At 49.5% G+C, this 27,949-nt stretch overlaps 1 protein-coding gene across 7 annotated transcripts in view; it reads left to right on the forward strand.

The window, feature by feature from the left end:
• The window catches only part of LOC138099728 (DNA-binding protein RFX2-like), a 63,711-nt gene extending 35,920 nt beyond the window's left edge, over positions 1–27,791 (forward strand). For 4 of the 7 annotated variants that reach the window (XM_068997183.1, XM_068997176.1, XM_068997177.1 and 1 more), the window contains 16 exons: positions 1,477–1,566; positions 2,572–2,651; positions 3,399–3,666; positions 7,842–7,916; positions 13,917–14,098; positions 16,333–16,452; positions 17,416–17,531; positions 18,367–18,485; positions 18,779–18,891; positions 21,046–21,197; positions 22,034–22,131; positions 22,753–22,902; positions 23,544–23,752; positions 24,044–24,197; positions 25,748–25,790; positions 25,922–27,791. In XM_068997183.1, the coding sequence (XP_068853284.1) occupies positions 1,477–1,566; positions 2,572–2,651; positions 3,399–3,666; positions 7,842–7,916; positions 13,917–14,098; positions 16,333–16,452; positions 17,416–17,531; positions 18,367–18,485; positions 18,779–18,891; positions 21,046–21,197; positions 22,034–22,131; positions 22,753–22,902; positions 23,544–23,752; positions 24,044–24,197; positions 25,748–25,790; positions 25,922–26,028 (2,076 nt within the window). In that variant the 3' untranslated portion in view covers positions 26,029–27,791. The remainder of the gene's footprint in view (positions 1–1,476; positions 1,567–2,571; positions 2,652–3,398; positions 3,667–7,841; positions 7,917–13,916; positions 14,099–16,332; positions 16,453–17,415; positions 17,532–18,366; positions 18,486–18,778; positions 18,892–21,045; positions 21,198–22,033; positions 22,132–22,752; positions 22,903–23,543; positions 23,753–24,043; positions 24,198–25,747; positions 25,791–25,921) is intronic. The other 3 variants (XM_068997181.1, XM_068997179.1, XM_068997182.1) reach the window with 3 other exon arrangements.
• Positions 27,792–27,949: the final 158 nt, after the last annotated feature.

A 27,949-nucleotide genomic window follows, 5' to 3' on the forward strand; every position in this document is an offset into this window, starting at 1 on the left:
CCTTTGCCTGTGCTGCCATTGGGATGTGGAGCATCGAGAGGAACTCTGTGGATTAAGGAAAATCCGGGGCATAGTGGAAGACTGCTGAAGAGGAGGAGCATCCAGAGCCTTCCCTTCTCACCAGCAGGACAAAGAAAATACTGGGAATGAACTGCTGGCAGAAGGAATGGTGTGAGGCTGAAGCCCTCGGGGTTGTTGAGCACTGGTGCCCCTTTCAGTGTGGGCAGAGGCTGTTTGAGCAGGATGGCCTCACCTTACAGGTTGGGGATGATTCCTTCTTTTGGCTGGAAGGTAACAGGAGAGCACTGGGACAGGCAGTGAGGAGCTGAGCTGGGCAGCTGTGCCAGGGATGTGCCATTTGGCAAAAGCAATGCCAGAGAATGAGGGAAAAAGTAGGAGAAAGGAAAGAGTCTTTGATGTAAGTGGCACTGCCAAGGCCTGACTTCAAAAAGGGCTGGTGATGTCCCCATCCTGCTGTGATGACAGCCCCTTCTGGAGGGAAAACGGGCCAGGTGATGGCTGACATAAGTGTAGGTGTCCTCACTGCAGGATCTCCAGGGAATGCAGCCTGGGCCCTGGGGATGGAGCAGCTTTCTGGAAATCTGGGCAGTCGTCATAAACCTGTCATTCTGCTAGGACAGGATTTCTGGTTGTTACAAAGGCATGTTGGGAGGGCTAAAAATCATAAATATCCATGTATAAGGTAGCCAGTAATTATCAAGGTTGCTCCTAGAAGTCCTGTGGGATTGTTTTCTGGCTCTTTGTACTGTGGCCCAGTCTCCTGGGTGTTTTTAAAGCCTCCAACCACAGAGGATGTGTCTCCTTGGAGAAGGTTTAAAAGGCCATGGAGATGTTTGGCTCTGTTCCTGCTGAATCCTTTCTTTCCATCCACCACATCCCCACATTTGTTTTGCTGGATCTGAAGGTGCTGAGCACTCTTGAGATGTGTTGACAACCTCACACTGAATGTGAAGTGTAACACAGGGATGATGGATGTGACAGAGCCACCACCATCAAATGTTCCTGTGCCCTCAGTGGCTCTGCAGGGAGCTGCAGAACCACCTGAGCTTTGGTGCTGGTGGAAGCTTGGTGGGATTTCTTGTTGCAGGAGGCAGAGTGTGGTTGGGTTTAGCAGCTCTAAGAGAAGGAACTTTGGAGCCAAACGTGGATGTGTGAGGAGAGATTCTTGTTTAGCTGTGGCTGAACTTACCAATGAACTGCTGTTTCCTTTTGTGGAGGTTCAAAGACGATTCCTGTCAGAAATTTTGGGTGCAGCTTTGCCCAAGTTCAGGGGGCTGAGTTCAGGCTGGTGCACCCCCCTGTGAGGGTGGGGACCACAGGGACACTAATTCCAGGGTGCCACTGCTGCTGCTGCTGTCAGAGGCAAGTTATCCATGGAATTTTGTTAGAGAACACCTGGCTCACCTGTGTCATGGACTGAGTTTAAGTGTCTCTTCCTGTATGTCCTTCTTGCAGAGGGTTTTGGTCCAAGCCACAGGCTCCGCTCCCAAAGGGGCGCAGATGCAGCAAATCTCCGTTCCCAGAGTCCAGCAGGTTCCACAACAGGTAATGAACCCTCTGGGGAGAGACACCACGCAGGGACCCCTGCATCAGCAGGTCCCCACGTCCCACACAGCTTTTGGAACTGTGCCAGATCTAGAAAAAATCTTAATTAAAGTTTTATGGGCAGTCAGAGACCTGGGATCACTTTCTCCAGCTCTCTCCTCCTTTCTTAGACTGATGACAAAAGAAACTCTCAAGATATTTGAAGTTTAGGAAGAACCTTTGCTGTAGTAGTTGTCTTTCATGTATTTGAAGATTTGATGGATTCATACATCTGAAGATTTGATGGATGCTTTCAACTGCCATTTAAAAGCATTTATTAAATCAAAGCTAAATTAAAAGCAATCTCCTTTGGTAAAGGTTTTTTTAGAGGTGAAGTTAATTACACAAACAAATTTACTGACTGCACGTGGCTCCAGAGAAAGGTTTGGTGCCAGAGAGCCGTGCAAGTGTTTTTATTTATTTGAACTTTGCCTTTTCCAGGGCTTGTTTCCTAAGGAACCAGGGATATGTGGTGCTGTCCCATGTGGACAGCGAGTCTGACCCTCCTAATTTTTCTTCCTTTAGTGATTTTTTTATTTGGTTGCTCTGTTTCAGGGGGGAAAAAAAAATTGACAGAGGGCAACTCCATCCCTCCCAGGGCAAAGAACAAGGGGGCTGGGGTTCAGCTGGACACTGCCAGGCTCCTCTCTGAAGGAAAGGCTGCAGCATGAGCTCACCCCTATTAGTCAGCCCCAAGACACGTGTCCAGAGGAAACCCAGCTCCATTGTTTCCACTGCTCATGGAGCAACCACTTACTTATCTATTTTAATTTGACCTTTGAAAAGAAAAACTGCCTTTGGGATTCCTAAGCATGGAGGGGAGAGGGGGGGAGAGAGTGTTTTTGGTTTGGGGTTTTTTTTCCTTTTTCTTTTGAAAAGAAAGCTTAAATGTCAAGGTAAGGTTGGAGTTGTGTAGTTTATCCTGAAGTTCCTGAGCAAACCCTGAGTTCTTGCTGCCTGTTGCAGGTGCAGTCTGTGCAGCACGTTTACCCAGCCCAGGTGCAGTATGTGGAAGGAGGAGAAGCTGTTTATACCAATGGAACCATGTAAGAGTCTCTCAGAGATGTTCCCCTCCCACCTCCCAGCCCTTCCCTCCCCCCAGGCTCCTTCCTCCCCTGTCCCACGATGGAAGGAGGAAGAGGAGCTGTTTCAGGTGTTCTGTGGGGTGTGAGGGTGGTTTCAGCTGGATTCCAGCCTTGGGGGTGTTGTCCTCATGGAGGGACTGTTCTCCAGGGAATCCTGCTACATCAAAGTACCTGGTGTTCCCCTGTGCCCAGCAGGCTGTGGTGACGTGGGCAGTTTTAGGAGAGGAACTTCTAGAGGGAAAAGGGGATGTTGTAGGATTTTAGAGAATCAAGGAATCCCAGAATGGTTTGGGTTGGAAAGGACCTTAAAGCCCATCTCCTTCCAACTCCCCAACACCTTCCACTATCCTGGGCTGCTCCAAGCCTCATCCAACCTGGCCTTGGACACTTCCAGGGACGGGGCAGCCACAACTGTGCCAGGGCCTCTCTACCCTTAGAATTCCCTCTTCCTCCTGTCTGCCATGCCCCATTTTGGGCCTTCTTTTGGCCTTCCTCACCCCAGTTCCCTACAAGAGCTCCAGGCTCTGCCCTCGCCGTGAGCTTGTGCTGCGGGGCCGGTTAATCCCAGCTCAAGAGTCCCATTCCAACAGAGCAAACCCCACCAACAACACAGGGGGTTTTCTGACACTTGTCCAGCTTTCACAAACCACTGACCATGGGATTCCCTCTGCCAGCTCCTCTCCATGTCCCCTTTTGTCCCCTGCACAGACGAGCCGCCTACTCCTACAGCAGCGAGGCGCAGATTTACGCTCCCGCCGGCGCCGCGCCCTATTTCGAAGCGCAGGGAGGAGGTGGAGCTCAGGTGACTACAGCGGCATCCTCTCCTACAGCCATTCCCTCTCACAACATGGTGGGCATCACCATGGACATTGGGGGAAGTCAGATCCTCTCCGGCTCGGGAGCCTATCTCATTCATGGGGGGCTGGAGAACTCTAGACATTCTCTGTCACACACCTCACGCTCCTCTCCAGCAACGGTATGTAGCCCTGCAGGCACCGCAGCTCGGGGGCCAGGAATGATTCCAAAGGGAACTGAAAAGCCTTCAGAAAATAAAACTGACCTGTCATTATCGCTGTATATGTCTGTGCCATGCCATGAGAGCAGGGGAGAGAATAGACACTGGTGTACTACACTTATCTTTTCAATTGGTGTTTGGACTGCCCCTCTCGCTCAGCAGATCACTGAAATTGTGCAGCATTAGAGAAGATTCTCTGGGGGTTTGGTTTGGGTTTTTCCCCCCCCCCCCCAGCAAAATATTTTGGCTTTTAAAGATTTGTCTCTATTTACGTTTTCTAGTAAGTCAAACATCTCACACATGCTAAGCCAAAATATTGAGATATATCTTCAGTTATGAAGAGACCTGAAAAATCCTTCATTAACCCAGTGGATAATTAGCACATAACTTACGTCAAGCTGATCATGCCAAGTGCACAGTGATCAAAAACTCTTTGTGTGTGTATCTCCTACACCATTGTGTATTCTGTCCTTGCCATATGTTTAGAAAATGTCTTTTAGGGGTGATACTGATCAAACAGAAATGGTTTAAAGTTCCAATTTCTTTAAATCGTGTCCCTCCAGCTGCCAGCCGAGGTGGCAGGTGCTGGAGGCTGTGCAGCTGTGTGGGACTGAGGGCTCACAGCTCTTCACCCAGAACAGCCTTTTTGCAGTGAGAAGCACCAGGGCTTTCATTTGGGAATCTCCCAGCCCTTAGGAGCTGCCAGGAGTGGTTGGAGCTCATTTCCTGGGACACTGCTCACCTTCCTCTGCAGATTTCTGTGTGTTTGTACATTCATATATAAATATAAATACAAATGTAGGTGTAATTCAGGGCATGTAGCCAGAATTTAAAATGTGAGCAGCATCACCAGGGAGAAAAACAGGAGCTGTTGCTACTGAGAACTCTTGTAAATCTGGCCTGTTAAGTTGTGCTTTCTTCTCCCACTGAGTTTTAGAGTATAGACTTTATGTTTTCTGAATCTTTGTGCCTTGAAAGGTTGCTTTGATCCTGTGGTAAATGTGCTCTGCCTTGGGTAGGCATAGGGGAAAAGTCCTTAGTTTGGGTGGAAGAGAAAATGACAGATGCTGGGGTTCTTTTCTTGGGTGAGAATTGTGTGTGTGTGCATGTATTTTAACTGTTCAAAGTTAAAAATTAGCACTGGACCATTTGATTTTTGCTCAAAGTTATTGTTTGGAAGCATCACCTGTGTGGGACTGCGTCTTGCAAAGCTGCACAGCTTTACTCTGGGATTTTTGGGGAGGTTTTTTTGTTGTTTGGGGTTTTTGTAATTTCCGTGGTGATGAGCACATTATAAAAGCCCAAGTAGAAAACGTGTCAGTAGAAATGTCCCATGAACAGATTTAGTTTGTGGTTATCACATGAGATAAGGCTGTTCAGGAAAAAAAAAATTTAGAAAGCGTCCTTTATGAAAATGCATCAGAGATGAATTCACTCTTTGGCATGTAGGAATGAACTCTGTGAAGGTCTTTTAACACAAAATAGCTGAGGAAGGGCTGAAGAGGGTGGAGAAGAGCCTGGCAGGCAGTGCAGGGCTGTGTCTGTGTCTGTGTGGCTTTCAGTCCTTCTAGCCCAGACCAGAGTCAGAGGGGATAGAGCAGAGCCTTGACTGCTTGGGATTTCACATAATCATGGAATCGTTTGGTTTGGGACCTTAAAGCTCATCCCATTCCACCCCTGCCATGGGCAGGGACACCTTCCACTATCCCAGGGTGCTCCAAGCTCTGTCCAACCTGGCCTGGAGCATTCCAGGGATGGGACAGCCACAGCTTCTCCAGACACCCACGAGGAAGGATGGGCAACTTCAGGAGAGCAGGGACTGAATCAAAGCCATGGGCAGGAACTTTGTTTTCTGTTAATGTCCAGCCTAACCAGAGGCTGGGAAAGCCTGGTGTTAAAGAGGCCAGAGGGGCTCAGGTAGTCATGGCAAAACATGGTGGGGCAAGGTTAGGAGCTTTGTGGGAGGAAAGGAAAGCAGAGCTCGTGCAGATGGAGCCAGGGAAGCCAAAGTGTTTGCACATGGCCCTGGGGATGGACATCAGAGTGGTCAGCAATGAGAGGGCTGGGCAGTGGGGAAGGAGAGGGATTGGAGGCATTGAGGGCTTGAGGAAGAGACCTGGAGAGCAAGGAGGGCACCTCCAGAGGAGAATGGAAACAGGGGAGTGCTTCAGGATTAGCAGTGGCACATGAGCTGCTTCAGGAGGTTGAGAGATGTTTGGTGAAGTCTGTGTGCACAAAGAAAAATCTTCAAATACTTAGAGAAACCTTCTTAAGAAACCTTCCCTATCTGCTGGAATAACAACGTTCTGCTCCATCAGATGGGCTGGAGCAGCACAGGGAACAGCCCCATTCAGTATCTGTGCCAACACAGCACTGTTAATCTTCACCTAAATTAGTCTGGACCAAGAGAGGAAATCCTTGAGACCTCCTATAAGTGGGTCCTCAGAGCTCTTCACCTTCCTGCAGGGCTGCTGAAGAGCTTTTAGTCTTTCCCCTGTAATATTTTTCATTGCAGATGCAAGGTGTCCTTTTGGATGGGACACCTGCCAACAGCAAAAGGCCAGGCAGCATTTCTGTGCTTGCCTCAGAGCTGTTGCTCAAGCAGCCCCCGAGCAGAGGAAGGAAATTGGGTCTCCCTCTAACTCTGACTCATTTCCTGAAGGCTGTGTCAGCACTCGGGCTTTGGTTCCTCGTGGTCCCTCACGGTGTGAGGCAGTGTTCTCAGAAACCCCACTGATCTGAGACTGATCTGAGGCTGAGCTCGGTGATAACCCCTCGAGAAGTGCCACAGTGGTTCCACTGTGGGCTGGAAATCAAGGGACGTGTGCTGGAGGTGGAGTGTCACCTTTACACCAGGCTGAGGTTGGTGGCTGAGGTTGGTGGATGTCACTTCAGCAGCTGGGTCTGATCTGTTCTGCTCTGCCCCCTGCACCCTTCTGTGACAGAGCCTGGGTCTGTCAAGGGCTGGGTTTATCTCAGCCTTAATCTCCACCGTGGGGTGAGTCAGTGCAGGCTGTGAATGTGGGAAGGAGGCCATGGACAGATCATCTGCAGATGCTTTGTGCCTGTGCCCACAGAGGTGTCAAATGAGGACAGAGGCAAGAGAGCTGCTGGCTGCAGGTTCTGTGTGCTGCTGCCTTGTCCTGCCTGCACCCACAGGGCACAGATAACGCAGTTTGAGAATGTCTGCTGGAGAGAAACAGGAGGTTCTGCTCCTGGCAGTCTTTTATATGGGGTTTTTGGGGTTTGGGGATTTTTTTCTTGCAAAAAGCTTGAAGAGGAGCGCTGGAGTTCTGGGACCAGCAGCCATCTGCTAAGGAGTTTCGCAGATTCTGCCCCAGTAGCAGAAAGGAGAAGGCAAGAAGGGTTCAGGAGAGGGTTGAGGCACAAGGCAGCAGCCACAGCTGGGCTGAAGGTGGAACAGGAACCAGACAGAGAGTGAGGGGGCTCCTCAGGGGCCAGAAGGCCTCGCCTTGGCTCCTCTGAGATCAGTAGAAACGAGCACAGGTAGCATCAAATGTTCCACCCTGGCTTCTGGGGGAGAACTCACCCAACTGAGACCTGGCTCCTCCCTTCTTCCTTTTGTAGTTCTCAGCATCAGAGAGCCCTTATCCATACCAGTTCATGCACTCTCCTTGCACCCCAATTTTATTTAGTTTTTTAGGGTTTTTTTGACAAAATCTGAAGAGGTGACAATGACCAAACCATCACTGCCAGCTCTCCTTGAGAGGCCTGGGTACAGCTCTGCAGCCAGTCTCTGACCCTCTGCAGTGGATCTGTCTGGCAATGGTTTGCTCTCAGCAGGAAGGGAAAAAGAGGAGCAAAATTGCTTTTTTTTGTATAACTGGGCAGTGCTTTTAGTGGAACATAAACCCCCTCTGGCCTCGCTCTGTCACCCCCCTGGGGATTCCTGCTGTGTGTCCATTTGCATGTCCCAGTAACGCCTCTGCAGCTCCATCCACGCCGACTGTGCTCATCTGTTTGCCTCTTTTCCACAAGCTTGTTCATATAAAGCATTAATCATTCAAATATTAATAAAGAAACAATAATCCTGGCTGTTGCTAACTATCTGATTTCCTTTCTTTTTCCTTTTTTTTTTTTTTTTCTCTCTCTCTCCTGTGCACATTTTTCTTTAGCTTGAAATGGCGATTGAAAACCTACAAAAAAATGAAGGGATTACATCACACAAAAGCAGTTTGCTCAACAGCCATGTAAGTTACAATCAGAATTTACAACCTTTTCCCCTGCTTTGATAGGAGAATTATTTGTAGCTCTTTGGTGTATTTAACAGTCACTCAAAAGCAGCCTGTGATTGAGCTGTGCTGCCCAAAACAGCCCATTCCCAAGGAAAATCGTGCCGTGATGGTAATGTTTGCTGCTGAGGTGCTCTGCAGTCTGTTAGCTGCCTCTGCCCTGTGTTTATTTATTTCATCTGCCTTGCAATGGAAATTGCTGGCAATTAGATAAACACATTTGAGGAAGTTCTTTTCCTTTCACTGCAACTGAAAAATGGCTGGAAAATGACTTGTAAATCCGCAGCCACGACTGGGTGTGAATTGTGACAGATTCCCCTCAGGCAGCACGGACCCAAAGCCTGTGAATGCCTTTTTTCCCTGTCTCTGTGCCTCAGGAAGCCCATTGCTGTCACAGTGCTGTGCTGAATCCATGTGCTGGCCCTCTCTCTCCGTGCTCTGCCAACGATTTCCCTGCTTTGTGTGATATTCCCACTGTTCTGCTGGGCCTTTGCATCCCGGTTTGTGGTTCCCATGCAGGAACACTGAGGGGTGAGCACATGCTTGGGTGAGATTTGGGTTGATCCAGGTCATGTTGGAGTCCTTGGATTTGCCTTGGCTTCCCTGTGTTTGGATTAAGCCCAAGCATGTCCTGCACCCATAAATCCCAGTGCACAAAGTGGTGCTTCTTTATTCTAATGGATTTCCTCTGTGTTTGGGGGCTGGTTTGTTGGCATTCTTAGGTCCTGCAAAAAAAAAACCAAACCAAATTAAAAAATCTTTGGCTTCTTCACCGTAGATAAATAGCCTGAGACAACAAAAGGAACTTTAAACCAGTCTGATTCTCCTCAGCTGATTTCAAACTCCAGGCCAGGGCTCCTGAGGGAGCTCAATCCTTATTTCAGCTGGTGGAGAGTGAAGGTTTCTGGTTGTAGTTGGGGGAGCACAAACCTGCAGGATCAGGCAGTTCCTGTTCTGAGCATCTCCCTGCATCCCTCCCACCCCAGGCTGTGCCAGGCTCACACTCCTGAAGTGCTGCACAAGGATTGTGTTGCTCTGCAGGACTTTTCTTGTTCATCCAGGACAAGGTTTGAAAAAACTCAGGAAAAGGGCAGAGGAAAGAAAGCAAAAGGTAGCAAAGAGATTTCACTGCCCACAGGCTGTGCAGGATGGAGTTGGGGCCTGATCCAGCCTCTGATCACACCTTCCCCACCCTTGTCCTGCAGGCTGGAAGTGCAGAACTTGATGTCCCTGCTTCTGGGTCATGGGTCATAGCTTGGCATTAGGTTTAAATGCTCTTACAAACTCTGGAGCAAACAAACTCCTTCTGAGCACGTGTGACACATCCACCCTCAGCTGGTCCCTCTGAAGGTGCTGCTCCAGGCACAAGGTGCTGGTCCTGGGCAGCTCCAGAGCTGGGTGGGTCATTCCCTCCAGCACAGAGCCTGAGCTGAGGAGCCCCAAGGGGTCCTTGCTGTCCCATGGACCCCCAGTGTCCCTGCTCAGCCTTCCCAGGGCACGGGGAGGTGTCTGTGGAATAACAGGAGGCATGGGCAGTGCCTGAGGGAACACAGCACACTGGGGAGCCAGATCAGGCAGCTCCAGAGCTGGAGGAATTCCAGTGCCATTGCCCAGGGAGGCTCTGCAGCCTCTGTGTGGGGAGGTTCTTAGGACTCATCTGAGTGAGGAGTGAGGGACCTGAGCCCCATGGAAGTGAGGCCTGATTTGAGTAGGAAGCTGGACCAGGATGGTTTGGGTTGGAAAGGACTTTAAAGCTCATTTAATTCCAACCTCCTGCCATGGCCAGGGACACCTTCCACCAGACCAGGGTGCTCAGAGCTCTGTCCAGCCCAGTCTTGGATGTTCCAAGGATGGAGCAGCCACCACCTGGAGACTGCAGATGGCCAGAGCTGGCTCCCAGTGTGGGTGTGGGACATCCCAGTGACCACCAGTGCTGTGGCAGAAAGGTTTCTGCTCTCCAGGGTGTTCCAGTTCCCACCTCTTCATGGCAAAGAACAAAACCACAACACCAGGGAGAGCATTACCCATCCCAAATTCCCCATGGCTGGCACACAGGATTGTCAGGCTTGTGCTGGAGGAGCAGAGAGGGAAGCAGCAGGTGACTGCAATTTGTCAAGGCTGAAAGCAAATTCCAGCTTGACAAAAGCAAGAGAAAATGGGGAGATGATGCTAATTGCACTGAGTTGTGGCTTAATTGCTCTGAGTCTTAAGGTTGAAGAGTTCTTCGTTGTCTTCTGTCCCTCCTTTTAAATTTGGCATTTTGGAAATGTGCAAATCCTCGGGGCAGTGGGGTTTATTTTGTTACCATCAGCAGATGGTTCGTGCCAGGAATCTTTGGGGTTTTAAAAAAAAAGTAAAATAAGAGGACAAATAAAGGTATCTCAGTCCAAAGGGAATTCTCCCCATAATTGAACTAAAATCAATATAAAATGGAGCTTGGTAACTGAATTTGGCTTCCAAAACTCCCTGAGAGGTTGTTGAAGTGCACTTGAAATACCCAGTGGGGAAGGTGAAGCTCCTGCTGGTCCCCAGTGACACGGGATGGTTCTGATGAAATCATGTCCCTGTGTGACTGCAGCAGAGAGTGGCTGAGGCCCTGGGTCAGAGGATTATTTCTTTGCCAGTTATGAACTTGCAAATGGTGCAAAGAAATCAGAGAAAAGTAACTCCAATTTTTGTACACGAGTGCCTGAAGTTGGAGGAGTTGGGTGCCTGAGGCCCTGTGGCTCTGGGATATCCACAGCACGAGTAGGAGCAGGGGGAAAATGTAATTTTCCCTCATTGTCTGCAAAATGAAATACCAAAAAAACCCACAAAACAACCCCAAAAAACCCCACTGGAATTCTTTCCTGTGAGGGAATGGCTCTGTCCTAACTCTGAGCTTGAGGGAGTGGAAACTCAGGAACCTGCTGCTCACAGTCCCAGCTAAAAACACCCTAAATATGACCACATATGGTTTCTTTTTTATATTTCATAGAAACGGCCACAAGAAAACTTCTCCAAACCTGGACCTTCAGGAAAAGGTTTTTATTTTCTCAGCCAGCCCCAAGAATGGCTTTTTCCATCCTTGGATCGAACAAGGAGGAGGTTTTTTCTAACGAGAGTTGTTTTCAAAGGAAACCAAACAGTCAGATAGAAATAAAGTTAAGGTAGAAATGAAAATTAAATGTTCCCCTGTAGTGCCCATAACAAACACAGCAGCATATGGCTGCAGAGTGATTTTATTGGAACCTGATCGTGGCATAAACAGAAATAAACCAGGGAAATCTGATTGTCACAACTGAGCAACGTTCAGAAAGCAAACAGATAAAGGGATACAAATGGAAAGAATCTTTAATTTTCTCGTTTTAAGTGCCCAGTCTGTTATTAGTAGTGCAGGAAGAGCAAAAATCATGTTTGGGAAATTATTTCTATTCTGACAGGTCTTTGTTTCAAGCTCTTCTGTGTGCTTCATAATAAATTTCTAATTCAATAGTGGGAGTTCATATTGTGAAACTCTGCAATGTTTAAGGGAATATAAAAAGACATTTGCAGGAAAAGGAAGCTGGGAGATGAAGGGAATCTTCTAGAAATATCAGGGATTAGAATAAAAATGCCCAGGATCAAATTTAAATGAGAGGATTTTATCTGTATCTGAGTTTTCCATAGTAATAGGAGACTTTTATATTTTTTTTAAGGCTTAAGGCTTAAGATTTAGGAGATAAATAGCTGATGCACATTCAGTATCTTCCATAGCATAAATAAAATTAATGGTTTAAATTTTTGAAAGAATCTTAAGCAATAATTTTTTAAATGTAGGGGATGGGCCAGCATTAACACAGACGTGGACAACTTAAAAACTGAATTCTTGCTGGTGTTTTATGGCAAAACCACTGGGTTCCACTTTTGTTAGAGAGAACTGAATGGCTGGGGGAGGCTCAGGGCCACAGAAAGACTTTTTGGGGCTTCCAGGGGTGTCTCTGCTGCAGATGAGAGCAGGAAGGATCGTTATGGACCATTAATAAACACCAGCTCTTAGACCTGTGGGGTTGGAGGTCAGAATGATCTCTGTCTGTGGGAGATCACCTCAAAGAGTGTCTTGGGTGATGTGGAACTGTGGGAAGGTGGGAGGAGGACAAGTGGCTCCATGAAAAGGAGGAGAGAGGGAAAAAGGGCCAGGAGGTTTTTCTTTCTTCCAGCTGGGGCAGCCCCTGCTCTGCTCCAAAGGCCACCAGAGCTGATGGTCCAGTCATGGGAACTTGTGGTTGGATTTGGATCAGCTCCAACTCATGAATCCTGGAATGGTTGGGGTTGGAAGGGACCTTAAAGCTCATCCCATTGCACCCCTGCCATGGGCAGGGACACCTTCCACAGGGTGCTCCAAGCCCCGTCCAACCTGGCCTTGGGCACTGCCAGGGATCCAGGGGCAGCCACAGCTGCTCTGGGAATTCCATTCCAGGGCCTGCCCACCCTCCCAGGGAACAATTCCTTCCCAAGATCCCATCCAGCCCTGCCCTCTGGCACTGGGAAGCCATTCCCTGTGTCCTGTCCCTCCAGCCCTTGTCCCCAGTCCTTCTCCAGCTCTCTTGGAGCTCCTTTAGCACTGGAAGGTTCTCTAAGGTCTCCCTGGAGCCTTCTCTTCTCCAGGCTGAATGAAATAGTTTTAATTGCAGAGCTTTAACTGCACGGTTTTGGATGCAGCTGACTTTGTGTAGCAGCAGTTTAAATTTGGATGTGTGAAGGAGACCCACAGAACACACACTGAGGGTGCTGCAAAGCCTCTGTGAGCACAGAGTGGGATATGAAACACAGAAACTGAAAATAGCTCAGAGGAATGAGGTGCCAGAGATGTCATCACACAGCTCAGGTTGTCTTTCACAGAGTTACTGGTGTAGAACTCCAGCCTTGTGGTGAACTGGGACCCTGGAGTGTCACCAAGAGAAAATGGGAGGAAAGGGAGGGACACTGGGGTGGGAGTGGAGAGGGTTTGAGTGTAGATCCATGGGCTTTGTCAAATCCCACTGATTTCTAGACTAAACCAGTGCTCAGTTCCAGTATGTGCTTGGACTGTCAGTTGTATGGAGGTGCTGTGGCTGATATTTGGCACCCACAACCCGAGTGCATTTTGCCCTGATCTGCTGGGAATGCAGTTGGATGCATCCTGGTGCAGGGATGGAGGTCTGGGGTGAGAGGGAAGCCTGAAAAATGTTAATCCCAGACATTCCTCAAGGCAATGGAAGGGCTCTTTCCAACCCTGTTGATATTAGTCCATGTGTACATCCAGCTCCTCCCAAAATTCTCTTATTACAACACTCATTTTATTGATGCTGAAGTCATTTACTCAAATTAAAGGAGATTGGAGGCTTTGCATTTGAATTCCTGTGCTGACACCGTGTGCTGGACCTGCCCTTTCAGACTATCTAGGTATAAATAATTTATATTAATTGCAAATTTTAATCAACAGCCATGTCAGAAGTTCAGACAGTAAATTTTGCAAAGTAGATGGATTCCCTCAGATTTTGAAGGTTGCTTTGGCAACCGTTAATTTTATTGTTAAGGGAGCCGTTGCAGACATGCCAATCTTCAAATTAATAAAGACTTTGCATCAATTTGCTTCCCCTAAAATTTATTCCTCTTAGGCAGTATCTCAAGATCTCTTTTCCTTGGAAAATGCGAGTTTTTACGGCTTTATTTTGGCTCTGCAGGAATTCATCCGAACCCGAGGTGGACACTGAGGTGGCAGCAGGACTGGGTTGTAATGAAAAATCTGACAGTGGTTTTGTTTGGGCTGGGGGTGCTTTTGCCATCCTATAAAGTAACATAAAGTTATATCGATTATAAATGATGTGAATTAACTGGTATAAATTAATTACTCCGTTCTCTTGACCTCCTAAACCTGACGGATGTTTAAGCGCTGACCCTGCCTGACGTCCCAGCCCTCTTTAGACTTGCATGTTCTTTATTTTTCCCTGCCTGAAGCTGCAGTGGCTGCTGGATAACTACGAGACAGCAGAGGGTGTGAGCCTCCCCAGGAGCTCCCTGTACAACCATTACCTGCGGCACTGCCAGGAGCACAAACTGGACCCCGTCAACGCCGCCTCCTTCGGGAAACTCATCCGCTCTGTCTTCATGGGGCTGAGGACTCGGCGCCTGGGCACCAGGTTGGTGGGAATCTGCAGTTAAAGAAACAAAACCCAACCCTCCTGCAGCTTCTCTCGTGCACTCAGAACCTCCTGAGCATCTTTTTTTTTTATCCTGAGGTCTGCGGAAACAACCGACCCTGAGCCGGTGGGAAAATGTTTTATTTGAAGCTAAGCTGCTTCTCATCCTGTGAGGATCATGTTACCCCAGGGAACGGCTGGAGCTGGGTCAGGGCTGGGCATGGAGCTCAGGGAAAGGTTCTTCCCCCCGAGGCTGCTGGGCACTGCCCAGGCTCCCCAGGGAATGGTCCCGGCCCCGAGGCTGCCAGAGCTGCAGGAGCGTTTGGACAGCGCTCTCAGGGATGCCCAGGGTGGGCTTGTTGGGGTGTCTGTGCAGGGCCTCAATGATCCTTGTGGGTCTCTTCCAGCTCAGGATATTCTGGGATTCTGTATTGTCTGAAAAAGATGAGGTAACTCATCCTCACAATTCCCACTGCAGAGCCCAAAGTTCTGGCTCAGTGAAGCCGTTTCTCCCTTTGGGTCCAGTGAAGATCCCCCATGACAGACCCTGTGCCCACAGCTTTGATGCAGACAAGGTGCAAAGCTGTAAATGGTTTATTTCTGAAACACCCAAAGCATCAGGCTGAATCTTGGGAGAGGGTTTTTTCTTCTAATCCATCAAAGATCTGTAAGACGTTACAAGCAAAGTGTAACACAAAAAAAATAAACTCCTGTAATTACAGACGTGTCCTTCAAGGGAGCATCTGCACTGCTGAGTGTGCACTTTATCCCAGCTTATAATATTAAAAAAGTGGGTAATGTACTGCCTATAAAACAGTCATTGCTCTGATTGTTGAAGATTTTATAATAAAATTCAAGCTTAGATATCTGAGCTTTTAAATGAGAACAAAACCAGGGCACTCCACAGCTGGAATGTGAGGTGGCAGTTGTAGGAAGAGCAGGGGAGCATTTGGATTTCTGTAGATTGGGTCAAGTGCAAGAACTCTGAAATTACTCGGAAGTAATTTCTTTAGAGGAGAGAAATTCTTTAATCCCATCGAGGATTAAAGAATAAACAAGCGAGCAAAAAAAACCACTGAAAGCTGGAAATGTGCAGGCTGGGAAGGGGACAGTGAACCTCAATAAGTATTGAGGAAAGAGCTGACCCCCATTATTTTCTTACTCATTGTAATTTTAGGTTCTAAAGGCAGCTTTTATTTGATTTGCAGGCACTTAAATCACTTAGGACAGGGCTGAGTGTGTAAAACCCTTTGGTGCAGTGACAAAGACCCAACAATTCAACCCCATGAAAAGAGCAAATTCTCCCCCCCCCAAAAAAGAACCCAATTTGATAAATACTCCTCTCTTATATTTCTCTAATTTTCCAATGGGAAGCATCTTTGGATTTAAGGTGCCTCCAGTCCCAGTTTTAGTGACACAGCAGTTGCATTTTAAGCCTTCACTCTGTGCTCTGCAGATGCTGCTGGTGCTTCCCTGGCTTGGTCTCCTCTCCCTCTGAGGACTCAATTCACCCATTTTTGGTGACAAATGTGCTGAAGCCAAGTTGGACACACTGTCACCATGTGTCCACGGCTGCAGAACTGTCCTCGCTCCCACTGGGACTGAAAAATTCCAGTTTGGTGGAAAAACTTCAGCTGACACATCTCCCTCTGATGTGATGGAATCACATCCTCCTAAGGAGCACCACAGCAGCAAAGCAGAAGGAATTCCAGCCCCTTGTTCTTGGAGAAAGCTCTCAGTTTTTACAAAACCTACAAAAATGAGCAGCTCCAAGGACAAAACCACATCAAAGCCTGGTGCTGTTGCTGCAGAAGTGCTGGCAGCAGAAAGACATTTTTCTTTTCATAGTGGGCCATTCAGTCAGGCTCGTTTTATCCAAGTCTGGATAAAGATGGATGCTTGTTTTTATGGAAAAAACAAATCCTTAAACCCTAATCAAATAGCAAAGTGTCCCCTGTGGTCTTCCTGTCACTCTGTTTAATAACATTTTTTATTGTAGCACTTCCCTCCTCTCTTCCTGAGTTCCCCATTTGGAAGAAACCTGGCTGGGTTTAAGTGTGGATGTCACTGGACTCGGCCACACGTGGGTTTAAATTTTCCAGGGGATGATGGCATCTCATTAGCTCATCCCTTCAGCCACTCAAGAAGTGCTTGGCAGCTGCAAGAAATGGGGTGTATTGTCCAAAAAACCAGGGCCACAATGTCCCTTCCACTGACAAAGTTGGTATTTCCAGGGGGAATTCCAAATATCACTACTACGGGATCCGCCTGAAGCCGGAGTCGCCGCTGAACCGCCTGCAGGAGGACACCCAGTACATGGCCATGAGGCAGCAGCCCATCCACCAGAAGCAAAGGTAGGTGCTCCCAGGCCCTTCCCAAAACTCTCAGCAGGCCCCATCCCGGGATTTGGCTCCGCTCGGGAAGTTCACACCCGGTGTTGCTGAAGTGCCAGAGCCGAGCTGTGGAAGGGTCACTGCCTGCTCTGAGCAGTGGAAGGGTCCAAAAACAATTCCAGTCGATGCCCCATCCCTGGGAATACTCAAGGCCAGGTTGGATGAGGCGTGGAACAACCTGTTTTGGTGGAAGATGTCCCTGCTCGCTGCAGGAGGTTGGGCTAGATGGCCTTTAAAGGCCTTTTCCAACCCAAACTCTTCTGGAATTCCGTGGAATGGGATTTATCTGCCTGTTCTCCTTGCCAGTGGCACGTTCCACTGTATGTGCCACCTTTGACAGCCTCCCTGTAGCCAAAATGGTTTAGGATCTCAGCTATGGAGATGCTGGTGCCAAATCAATGTGAAGGACCTGAGGGCTTGTGCTGTATTTGGGTGAATTTTGGGGTTTGAGGTGTTTTTCTGTGCGAAAGTGCAAGTTAAATAGTGCTGTGTTTAATCTTGTGCCTGAGTCATTTTAAAGATGTGCAAAGGGATTTGGAATTGCCTCCTGCAAGCACGGACACTTCTGGTTGTTGCTGAAGTGCAGAAGGAGCAGAATTTATTTCTGCAGCTCCCAAACAGAAAGTAAATGCAAAAGTCAGTGCTCAAGACAGAGTCTGCTCTGGAACCCACTCCAGCTCTGCTTCTCTTTTGATTTTTTGGTGTCACCAAATTTCTTAACCCTTTAATTCTGTTTTGGGGAAGCTTTTCATAAGGAGCTTCTCATTTTCCCTCCACTGGAGTCCACAATATAAATGATCAGCCTTGAGCGTAACCTCGAGTACCAAACACTCCATCAACTCACAGGTCTGTGTTGTAAATATTGTGTAGGTGTTTTCTCCTGTCTGTGTGGGTCCTAATCCATCCTAATGCTTGGGAATTTAGGTACAGAGCAGCCCAGAAGATGGATGGGATGGCAGAGAGTGCCTCCAACAGCAACCCCCACACCACGCCTGAGCAGTCAGTGGCTGCTCAGAGCCAGCACCATCAGCAGTTCATAGGTGAGGAGACTCCTTTGATGATGAGTTATCCCACACCTGGGATTTGGGCTTTAAGGGGAAGGTCTTGTCCAGCAAGTCCTGATTGTTGTGCATTTGTTTGCTTTCCTAATAAATCTGCAGTGTTCTTTTTTTTCAGACACATATATTTTATATATAGCATGTTTTCTATAAACTTTGGTAGTGTCACACTTGCTAAGTTGATCTGCTGGCTCCAGTCCCTCAAGGAAGGCTTTTTCCTTGAGCCCACAGCTCTGTTGGGTCCCTCACAGTATGCTTTTAATCCATCTGGTTTTATCTAAATTTCATGGAAAATGAAGGTCCTGCCAAGCCTGGCCAGAGGGGGAGAAGCAATTCCCTTCCTTGCAAAGGCTGCAATGGGGTCTGAGATGATCCATATGAACCTTTTTCTATTGGGACAGACCCTCTGGGTTTGCTGGTCCTGGATCTGTGTGTCTCCATCACAAATCCCAGCTCCTGACACCTCTACTGCCCAATTCTATTCCCCACTGTACTCTTAAAATACCGGAGAGACATCTTCCAGGCTTCAGAGAAGTTCTAATGGAAGAGTGGCAGATGAGGACAGTGTTTTCTTGTTTCTTTTCTTACCAACAGAAAGAAAACATTTTCCTTTCCACACTGAATCCACTGGGCTGTGGTTGTTGGGTTTTTCCCAGTAAAACAGCACGAATCAGGGAAAGGATGGAATTATCAGTCTCATTTTCCTGTTTCATCCCAGCTGGAGCACAGAAGAGCTTCCAGTGACAGCAGCACTTTGTGCTCACCTGTAGTCTGAGCTTTCCTAACCCTCACCATCTTTCCCCATTTTTTTTCCCAGATGTAACCCATGTCTTTCCCGAGTTCCCAGCCCCTGATCTTGGTAACGTCCTCTTACAAGAAGGTTTCACCTTGAACGACGTGAAAACTCTGCAGATTCTCTACAGGAGACACTGCGAGGTGATTGTTTGCAGTATTATTTGGTGATAATTAGTAATGGATTTATTACCTGTGGGACATCATTCATGTGACCATCTCATATCCCACCCTTAGGAAAAGCTGGAATACAGTCAGGAATGCTTCATTTGCCAGGAATAACAACTCAAATATTGTGCTTTATGTGGTTTTTTTCATCGTGTGACCTGTTTTATGTTACAAAAACAGTGCCAATTCCGTTGTTTTTCTTGTAAATTATTTACTGTGAGTGGCAGCACTCGAGCTGTGTGCTGACACCGTGGTGTTTTTGCTGTCAGGCCACTTTGGATGTTGTGATGAACCTCCAGTTTCACTACATCGAGAAGCTGTGGCAATCCTTCTGGAGTCCCAAGGCACCCCCTAGTGATGGCCCCACTGCTCTGCCTTCCAGGTACTCCCGGCCTTCCCTGCTCCATTTCTCAGTGATCTGTTTCTTTTTAAGATGCATGAAGTGTTTTTAGGCTCTTTGAGTGCTTTGGAGAATTTGGAAGTGTTTTCTGCCCTGCAGAGCCGTGACAAAGAGCGTCAGAAGTGTTTAATATTGTAACACAAAATTCAAAGCCCTGAGGAAAGTGAATGCTCTGATTAGAGAATTGTGGGCTCACCGAGGTTGGAAAAGCCCTCCAAGATCATCGAGTCCATCCATAAACCCAGCACTGCCGTGGTCACCACTAAACCAAGTCCCCAAGTGCCACATCTGCACGTTTTTTGGACACTTCCAGGGAGGTGACTCCAGCACTGCCCTGCACAGCCTGTCCCAGAGCCTGACCACTCTTTCAGTGAAGAAATTTTCCCTCATATCCAATCTAAACCTCCCCTGGGGCGACTTGAGGCCATTTCCTCTCATCCTGAGGCTGGACATCCGTGTCCCTTGCTCCTCCTGTAGCAGAGAAGGGGGTGCTGCTCTCCCAAGTGCTCAGGAGCAGACACTGATGATTCCCTGCCATGAATCAGTGCCATCCTCTGGCTCTGAGGTTTTAGGGACTCTCTGAGGTTTTAGGGACATCCAGACTGACTCTCTGCCTTGCCTGGCTGCCCAGACCTGTCAGTGCCTCGTGTTTTGAGGCAGATCATGGCAAATGAAGCTGCTTTAATCTTTTCACTCCTGCCTGGCTCGTTGCTGTGCCTCTTCCTCATCCTTTATGGATTGGGAGCTGCTGCCAGGGGAATGGAAATAAGTGAAAACAGAGAAAATTGAAAAAGTGAAGGTTTCTTCTTAAAATTTCTATCACAAATCTGTCCACTCTTACTGATGCTGTAACAACGAAGGTTCTCTATTCAGAAGAAAAATGGTAAAACATTGAGTAATAAGCAAAAATCCCTCAAAAATCAGTAGAATATGGCCCTGTAGATGTTGCCCAGGGGATATTTCTCTGCAAGGAATCACTGCAGCTGTGTTTGATTGGTTTAAAATCTCATTTACTTGAGGGAACAGCTCCCAGGCAGATTGCAACACCCCAGGAGCTGTTTCTAGGCGCACAAGGGAAACCAGAGGCAGCTTTTCTGCAGGGCTCTGCCACCTCCCCACACCTCTGCCAGGAACCCAGGGAGGTGAATAACACACTCCCTCACCTTCTTCATATATAAATATAAATATAGACTCCAAATATTGGGGAAGGGGCACCCTGAAAGCGTGAGAAGATGCAGAACGTGGGTGCACTTCCCAGCAAGTTTCACGACCCGTTTCTCCACGTGGGATTTTCCAGGAGTTATGCCCATGGAGTTCATCACTAAAATCCTGCAGGCTGAGGCTCAAAGTGCCCCTTTAGAGCATGTCCAAGGCTTGGCTTCAAGGATTTTGATGCAATGCATGGGGAAAGACCCTTCCAAATTCCCAGTTCCCAGCATAAAGTGTGAGTGAGCAGCTCTGCTGTGATGCTCTGGCAGTGCATTAAGGTTTCAGCTCTCTCTTCCTGCTATGTAACAAATATCTTGTGCCTTTATACATCCACAGAGTGAAAATAATGGAAGCTGGATTGACCTCAGTCAGTTACAGACAATGTGCTCTGTTCTCATCCACTCCTTCCTTCTGAAAACATTCAGCATTTGGAGGTGTTCAACACCTTGAAAACATCTCAACATCAGCTAACCTGCCCCTACACTGGCTGCAGAGTTTTTGTCCCCAGTGCTGTGGCTCAGGAGGTTGAGAGCAGAGGAGAGAGGGGTGGGAAGGTTTTGGGAACAGCTGGGGCTGTAAGGAGGATCCAGCTGAGCCCTTGCTGGCTGAAATGGCTGTGCTGAAGCTCAACTCCCACGTGAACAGGGGGTGTGAGAGGCAATGAGGTTCAAAATGGAAGAGGGGAAGGCAGGGCAAGCACCAGGAGCGTGGATTTGAGGGAAAACTGCTCCGAGCTCTGGCCCCAAGGACAGGGAGGTGCTGGCAGAGACAAGACCTGCACAAGCAGCCAAACATTTCCTTTTGCAAAGCACACAAACATCTTTTTTCTGCTGAAAGTTGGAGTCATAAATGCAGAGGGAAGGTGAAAGCACTGAATGCAAACCTACTGCTAACTCTGTCTCCTTCCTCCTCCTCCTCCTCCTGCAGTGAAGAGGAACCTGAAGGGACCCTCCCAAAGGACAAACTGATCACTCTGTGCAAGTACGAGCCCATCCTCAAGTGGATGAGGAGCTGTGACCACATCCTGTACCAGGCCCTGGTGGAGATCCTCATCCCTGACGTGCTCAGGCCAGTGCCCAGTGAGTACCCACAGCCCCATCTGGGGACCTGAGTCTGATCTCACTCTGGCCACCACTTGCCACAGAGATTTCCACTGTAAAAACCAACTTGCAGGTGTTTGTTGTGGCTGAAGTATTATGGCAACAGCAGTGTTCCCCCTGCAGCATTGCTCTGGGGTGAAATTTGGTACCCCCTGGGAATTCCCATGCCTTTTAAATTTGGGGTGTTGCAGATCACATCGCCTGATTTTGGCCAGGAGTCAGGTAAAAAACACAGTTTGGAAATGGGAACTCCTTGGGATGTGCTTCCTTGGAGGTCTTTGTTGGCACAGGACCATTCTGTGCATCCCTGACTGCACTCCTGGGAATTAGGGCTCAACTTTTTGGGACATTAATGATGGAATATTGAGGGTTTTCCCTCTGATTTGGCTTCCCAAATGTCCCTCTGAGGGCTGCCACAAGCTGGGGCACGAGGGTGTCTTTGAAGAGCAGATTTCAATGCTTGAAAAATGCTCAGAAGGGCCATGAATAAGAAAAAGACGAGAAAATAAGAATAATAAAAACCATAGAAATGCTTAGGTTGGAAAAGACCTCTAAAATCATTAAGTCCAATTGTCATAAGGATAAGAGTAAGAATAAGAGTAAGAGTAAGAGTGAGAATAAGAATAATAAGAAGAGTTTGAGTAATAACATTAAAGAATAATTTGAGTGCATCAACCCAGCTGATTTCCTTGGTGCTGAGTTGAGATCTCAGCTAACCAGACCATGGGCTGTGCTTTCCCAACACTCCTAAGCTAGAAAGTGGTACCCAAAACTGCTACAGAGCAGCCTTTCTGACTTTGCAGCCTTCTTTGCAGGCACGCTGACACAGGCAATCCGGAATTTTGCCAAGAGTTTGGAAGGGTGGCTGATGAATGCCATGAGTGAATTCCCCCCGCAGGTCGTGCAGACCAAGGTGAGGAGAGGTGGGCCCAGGGTGTGTGTCTGCATCTTGCAGTTTTCTGCAGGGATTGGAAATCCCTGCTGGGGTTTGGCCACCTGGCACAGGGTCATGATTGATCCTGAACCCAAATCAGCCAGGAGTGGGAGGACGAGTGGGGCAATTCCTTTGTACCAGAAGCTGATGATGCTCTGTCCATGGAGCCATTCCTGTGTCCTGAAATTGCAGATAAAGCTTTGTGGGAGAAAATCATGGAGTCACAGAATATCCTGAGCTGGAAGGGACCCTCAGGGATCATCAGTGCAGCCCCTGGCCCTGCCCAGACACCCCAACAAGCCCACCCTTGGCATCCCTGAGAGCGCTGTCCAAACGCTCCTGCAGCTCTGGCAGCCTCGGGGCCGGGACCATTCCCTGTTATCTCTGCCCTGGAATGAGGCTGTCTTGGAAAGCACAGGAGTGAGTGGCATTGCCCCAAGGCTCCTGCTCCTGCTCTAAACTAAACCTTGTCCCCAAGCTCCACCTCCACTCGTTTTTTGAACGCTTCCAGGGCTGGTGACTCCAGCACTGCCTCTGCTGGTGTGTGCAGGGCTGAGCAGGGAGCAGAGCGTGCCCTGCAGCCCCTCTGCTGTGTTGCAGGTGGGGGTGGTGAGTGCCTTCGCCCAGACCCTGCGCAGGTACACGTCCCTCAACCACCTGGCGCAGGCGGCGCGCGCCGTGCTGCAGAACACGTCCCAGATCAACCAGATGCTCAGCGACCTCAACCGCGTGGACTTCGCCAACGTGCAGGTAACCACGGGCTCCTCTCCTCCTCACCTCCTCCACAAGTGGGGCTCCACAGCCAGGTTCTGTGCTGGTAGCCAGCGTCCAACAGCCAGCACTGAAACCCAGCTGGATGAACGAGGTGATGGGTTTGGTGTTATTTTGCCGGGTGAGTTTTTTGTCTCGCCGTGAGCAGTGGAAAAGGAGCTTCTGTAAGACTCACAGAACCACTGAGGCTGGGAAAGACCTCCAAGACATCCAGTCCAATGTTCAGCTGAACCCCACCATGCCCACTAAACCATGTCCCCACGTCCTCTCATTTTTTGAACACTTCCAGGGGTGATGACTCCACCACTTCCCTGGGCAGCCCATTCCAACGCTTTGCCACTCTTCCAGCGAAGAATAAAGAAGTGCTACCAACAATTACATAGTTCTAAAATTCCCATGGTTCAGACAGGTCAGAGGGGACATGATTTAGAGCGGGTTTGCAGCCCTTGCCTGCTAGAAATGAAGTTGAATTCCTGGGTTGGGATACAACACCATGCAGGCCTGGCAGGAGTAACTGTGAACCTTTTCTCTTGAGCAGGAGCAGGGCAGGAGTAACTGTGAACCCTTCCTCCCGAGCAGGAGCAGGGCAGGAGTAACTGTGAACCCTTCCTCCCGAGCAGGAGCAGGCCTCGTGGGTGTGCCAGTGTGAGGAGGGCATGGTACAGAAGCTGGAGCAGGATTTCAAGCTGACTCTGCAGCAGCAGAGCTCTCTGGATCAGTGGGCCAGCTGGCTGGATAACGTGGTGACTCAAGTGCTGAAGCATCACGAGGGCAGCCCCAGCTTCCCCAAGGCAGCCAGGCAGTTCCTGTTGAAGTGGTCCTTCTATAGGTACGTCTTCTTCCTCGTTTTGGGGCTATTTCTGCATCAGGCTTGCAGCATGTTAAGAGCTCCTTGAAATCCAAGGCCGAGTTCTTGACCCCCATGAAACTCTGGTTAACTGTGGTCCTGGTATCCTTTCAGGATGGGGATAGGATGCTCCATCACTGATTTCCTAAAGTGTTTTGATACTTTGGGGTCAGAGGCAGAGCAGTGTTGAGTCCCACAGTACCTCCAGGGTCCAGAATTCACATCAGCCACGGCACAGGTGTAAAACTCAACCCAAATTTCTGGGTTTTCCAGCTCCATGGTGATCCGTGACCTCACCCTGCGCAGCGCCGCCAGCTTTGGCTCCTTCCACCTGATCCGCCTGCTCTACGACGAGTACATGTTCTACCTGGTGGAGCATCGTGTGGCCCAGGCAACAGGGGAGACCCCAATTGCTGTCATGGGAGAGGTGAGAATCCTTTATTCCCTATAAACCAACCCAAAATAAGCAGCTCCTCCAGAGACACCGTTGGTTCGCAAACCACAGCGTGCCCTCGACATGTTTTACAACCAAAAGGATTGACTGAGTTGTTTTGAGTGCCTGGAACAAGGACAGAGCTCCTGGAGCATCTTCCCTGAGCTGGTGGATTTTGGATTTGAGGTGGTTGAGCATCAGCTGGGCTTTGGAGGCCTGGAGGAGGGAGGGAAAGGATCTCCCCACTTCCCTGCACAACCTGTGACTGCCAGCCCTGACTTTGGGATTCCTGCCAGGACAAAGTCCATCTAAACCAAGCAAAAATGGTTCAAAAGTTGCTTTCAGCAACTGAACTTCTCCAGGCCTCTACAAGTTCCAGCATTACATGCACAGTCAGCCACTCTCTCCATTTTTGAGGTGAAGAAGAGGAGTGATGGGGTTGTTTGGGCTGTTTGTAAGGGTTTGGGGTGGTTTTTGTTCACCAATCAGACACTGAGTCTGGTGCCTGGCTTGCAGGCAGGTCCTGTCCTGCCTAGCTGAAGCCACATCCAGTTTTTCCCTCTGAAATACAGAGTAAAAAGCCCCAGCTGAATCTGTGACAGCAATATTGAAACTACTGCGAGTTCAAAACTGAGCCCATGTGCTCAAAATTGATCTCATTTGCTCCTTGAAGCTTCCACAGAGCTCATGCAGGGAGCCAGGCAAACTAAAGCCATTTGGTTCTGCTTTCCCTTCCCCTCCCACGCTGCTCCAACTGCAGTGCTGAATTCCCACTATTCCCTGCAAAACCTCTGCCTCTATTGATATTAAAGGAACATGAAAGGCAGAGAGTGGCTCCCAGCAAAACCCAGCTCTGGGAGGCTCTCATCCCTCAGGCTTTTCCTTGTTAAACCCTTGCAATATTCCTGGTCTCCAGGAGGAGGCTGATTCTTTCCAGCAAAGGAGGATGAATCGTGTCCTTCCATTCCCACTGAACTTTGTCATTCCCACTCTCCTCAGCTCCTGCTGCTGCCCAGCTTTCCATGGCTTTCCAGCGTTGTTGTTAAAGCAATTTGGTGTCTCAGACCCCATCACTGAGAGGGACACCACATCTCCAGAACCAAGGAGCTCTCTGGTTCCACTTGGCACCACGGCCTCGCTGGCCAAACACTCTCTGACATCGCTGTAAAGGCTTTGCAGAGAGGTGAAGGTGGAGTCCAGGAGAGGGGAAATGCCTGAGAGGTGGAAAGGGCTGGAGAAAAGGCACCATCTTTGCCTGTGGCAGCACTTGGTCATCACTTGGGAGATGGAAAAATTTCTCCCTTCATTCCAGAGCTCAGTCCTGCCCTGGATTGTTGTGTGTGGTGTTTGCCCAGGGCTTTAAATGGCAACAAAAGGCTTTTCCCCCAAAGCCTGTGGTTGGTTTTGTTTTCTGCTCTCCACTACCAGCACTGATGCTCACAGTCTCTCCTGGGTGGTTGAAATTGTTTGGTGATTCCATCGAGCAGGTCTGGCCCCTTGGCTCCCCAAATCCTCACTGACCCTGTAACTCCTTTTCCTTTCAGTTTGGTGACCTCACATCCCTGTCCCCGACACTGCTGGACAAAGGTACCTCCCCTCCCTCCCGGGGAGCTCTGCTGGGTCAGGGTGGGATCGCTGGGGGAGGGGGAACATTGTGCTGTGCTGGGAAGAAGCTCCTGGTGCCCCCATTCCCTGATCTGATGCCGTGTCCTTTGCAGATGACATCGGCGAGCTGGGCACTGAGGTGGACCCGGAGCGGGCGCTGGGGGAGCCGCTGGTGAAACGGGAGCGCAGCGAGCCCGGCCACTCCCTGCAGGAGATCTGACAGCAGGGCTGGGCTGCTCCCAGCTGCACGGAGCCATCCGGAGCCAGGGTTGGTGCCCCAAGCCTGGGCCTGCCCGGATCTGCGTTAATATAGTGCCTCTTAGTTTCTCTTTCTGTTTACTTGTGTTTGAGGATGGGCTCCGGGCTGAGCCGGGGCAGGCGCTGGGGACGGGGCTGGTTTGGCCACCAGTGTCCCTCCAGTGTGGAGGGAGAAGCTCCAGAGTCTGCTCCCAAGGGATGGAAGCCTCTGTGGCCAGCAGCCCATGGGATGTGCCTGGCTGGGAGAAGCTGTCCTCGCTCTCCAGCCGGAGCGAGGCGCACAGATGAGGCTTTCTCTGTCAGGGAAGGTGCTTTGGGTTCCTTCCCCGCTTCTCAGACTTCACTGTGATACAGACTTGAACCAATCAGTGCCCAAGAAGAAGGAAAAATACCTGGCCCTTCTCCTGCAGCCTTTCCAGACAAGCTGTCCTGGCTCTGGCTTTGCCAAATCTCTTGTACCAGGGAGCACAGGACAGTCGGTGTCTCTTGTCCCCGCCTGGGGAGAGGCTCCAGGCCGCACATCCCAGCGGACACAGGCGTGCTCTGGGACTATGGGATGAGCATTCCCACCTGCTTCCACGTCTCCCCAGCTTGGCACTTCACCCCAACGCTCCCAGGATGCCAACTCAAGATACCAAAGGACTCCGAGGCAGTGGCAGCTGCATGCAGAGCGTGTTCCTTGCCCTGTGCCACGATGCCTGTGGGCAATCCTGTGGCAATCCCATGGCAATCCTGTGGCAATCTCATGGCAATCCCGTGGCAATCCCATGGCAATCCCGTGGCAATCTGCATCCTCTATGGTGCCCAGGCAGAGGGGAACTGGTCCCACATCCTGGGGTTTGTGAAATTGCCACTCCATGTCCTTCTCTGACCTTCAAGGAGGGTCCGGAGCAGGGGCGAGGGTGTGCGACCGCAGTGCCTTAGGGTGGGCCTTGTTCCCATTTCCCCCGCTCCGGGTGGGCCAGCACGGCTCAGACTGACCCAGCACAGCTCAGACTGACCCAGCACGGCTCAGACTGACCCAGCAGCACATCCCAGGTGGGGAGGGGCTGTCACAGACCCCGGGGGGGCTCAGCACTCCAGTGACATTTCCCTCTCTGGATCCCTTTGCCTTTTCCTGCAGAGACAGTGCAGGGGTGGCTCCCGTGGGGCTGAGCTGGGGGAGCTCAGCAGGGTTTATCCCCCTTTCCCGTGTCCTATGGGGTCTGTGCTGACATGGATTACCCAGGGATGCTGTGGACTACACTGGGGTGCTGTGGGCTGCAGGGCAGAGGAGGGGGGGGAAATCTGCCATCAAACTAAACTGCAAAAACAAAGCCCTGGGGCAAATCTTTCTGTGAATAAAGGCTGTGTCATAAATAGCTTTTCTTATGATGGTTTCTAATGATGCAGTGTTCAGTGTGAGCTTTTCCAGGGGTCTCGTGTACATTTGCCTGGCAGAGTACATTCCGTCCAAATCTCTGATTTCCTCATTCCCAGTGGCACTGAGGCAGCTGTGACACTTCCAAACATTCCTAATGGCAAAGTGAAATGAGATGGTGTGAGTGGCACACCTCCCCTCAGTCCCCTGCTGTTGTGGCAGGGTGATGTTTGTCTGTGAATGTCTCACATGGAAGTGGCAGGAGAGAAGTGAGAGAGGCAGATTTAAGTGTAAATAACCACAAAAACTGCCCAGGTCAGAGTCCACATTTCAGATCCTGCTGATGAGATAAGAGGGTCTAAAAACACAACTGAGCAACCAAATCTTAACTGCCCTGCTCCCACTGAGGGCCGTAGGAGGTTCAGCTCTTCCACTGAGGGAACCTGGCATGCAAAGGAGCTGCTCTGGAGCTCTGCAGCAGCATGTGAGGAGGCTGGAGAGCCCCCCAAGCCCCCCTGCACAG

Source organism: Aphelocoma coerulescens, chromosome 28 (assembly GCF_041296385.1).
Source record: "Aphelocoma coerulescens isolate FSJ_1873_10779 chromosome 28, UR_Acoe_1.0, whole genome shotgun sequence".
Classification (NCBI taxonomy): Eukaryota; Metazoa; Chordata; class Aves; order Passeriformes; family Corvidae; genus Aphelocoma; species Aphelocoma coerulescens.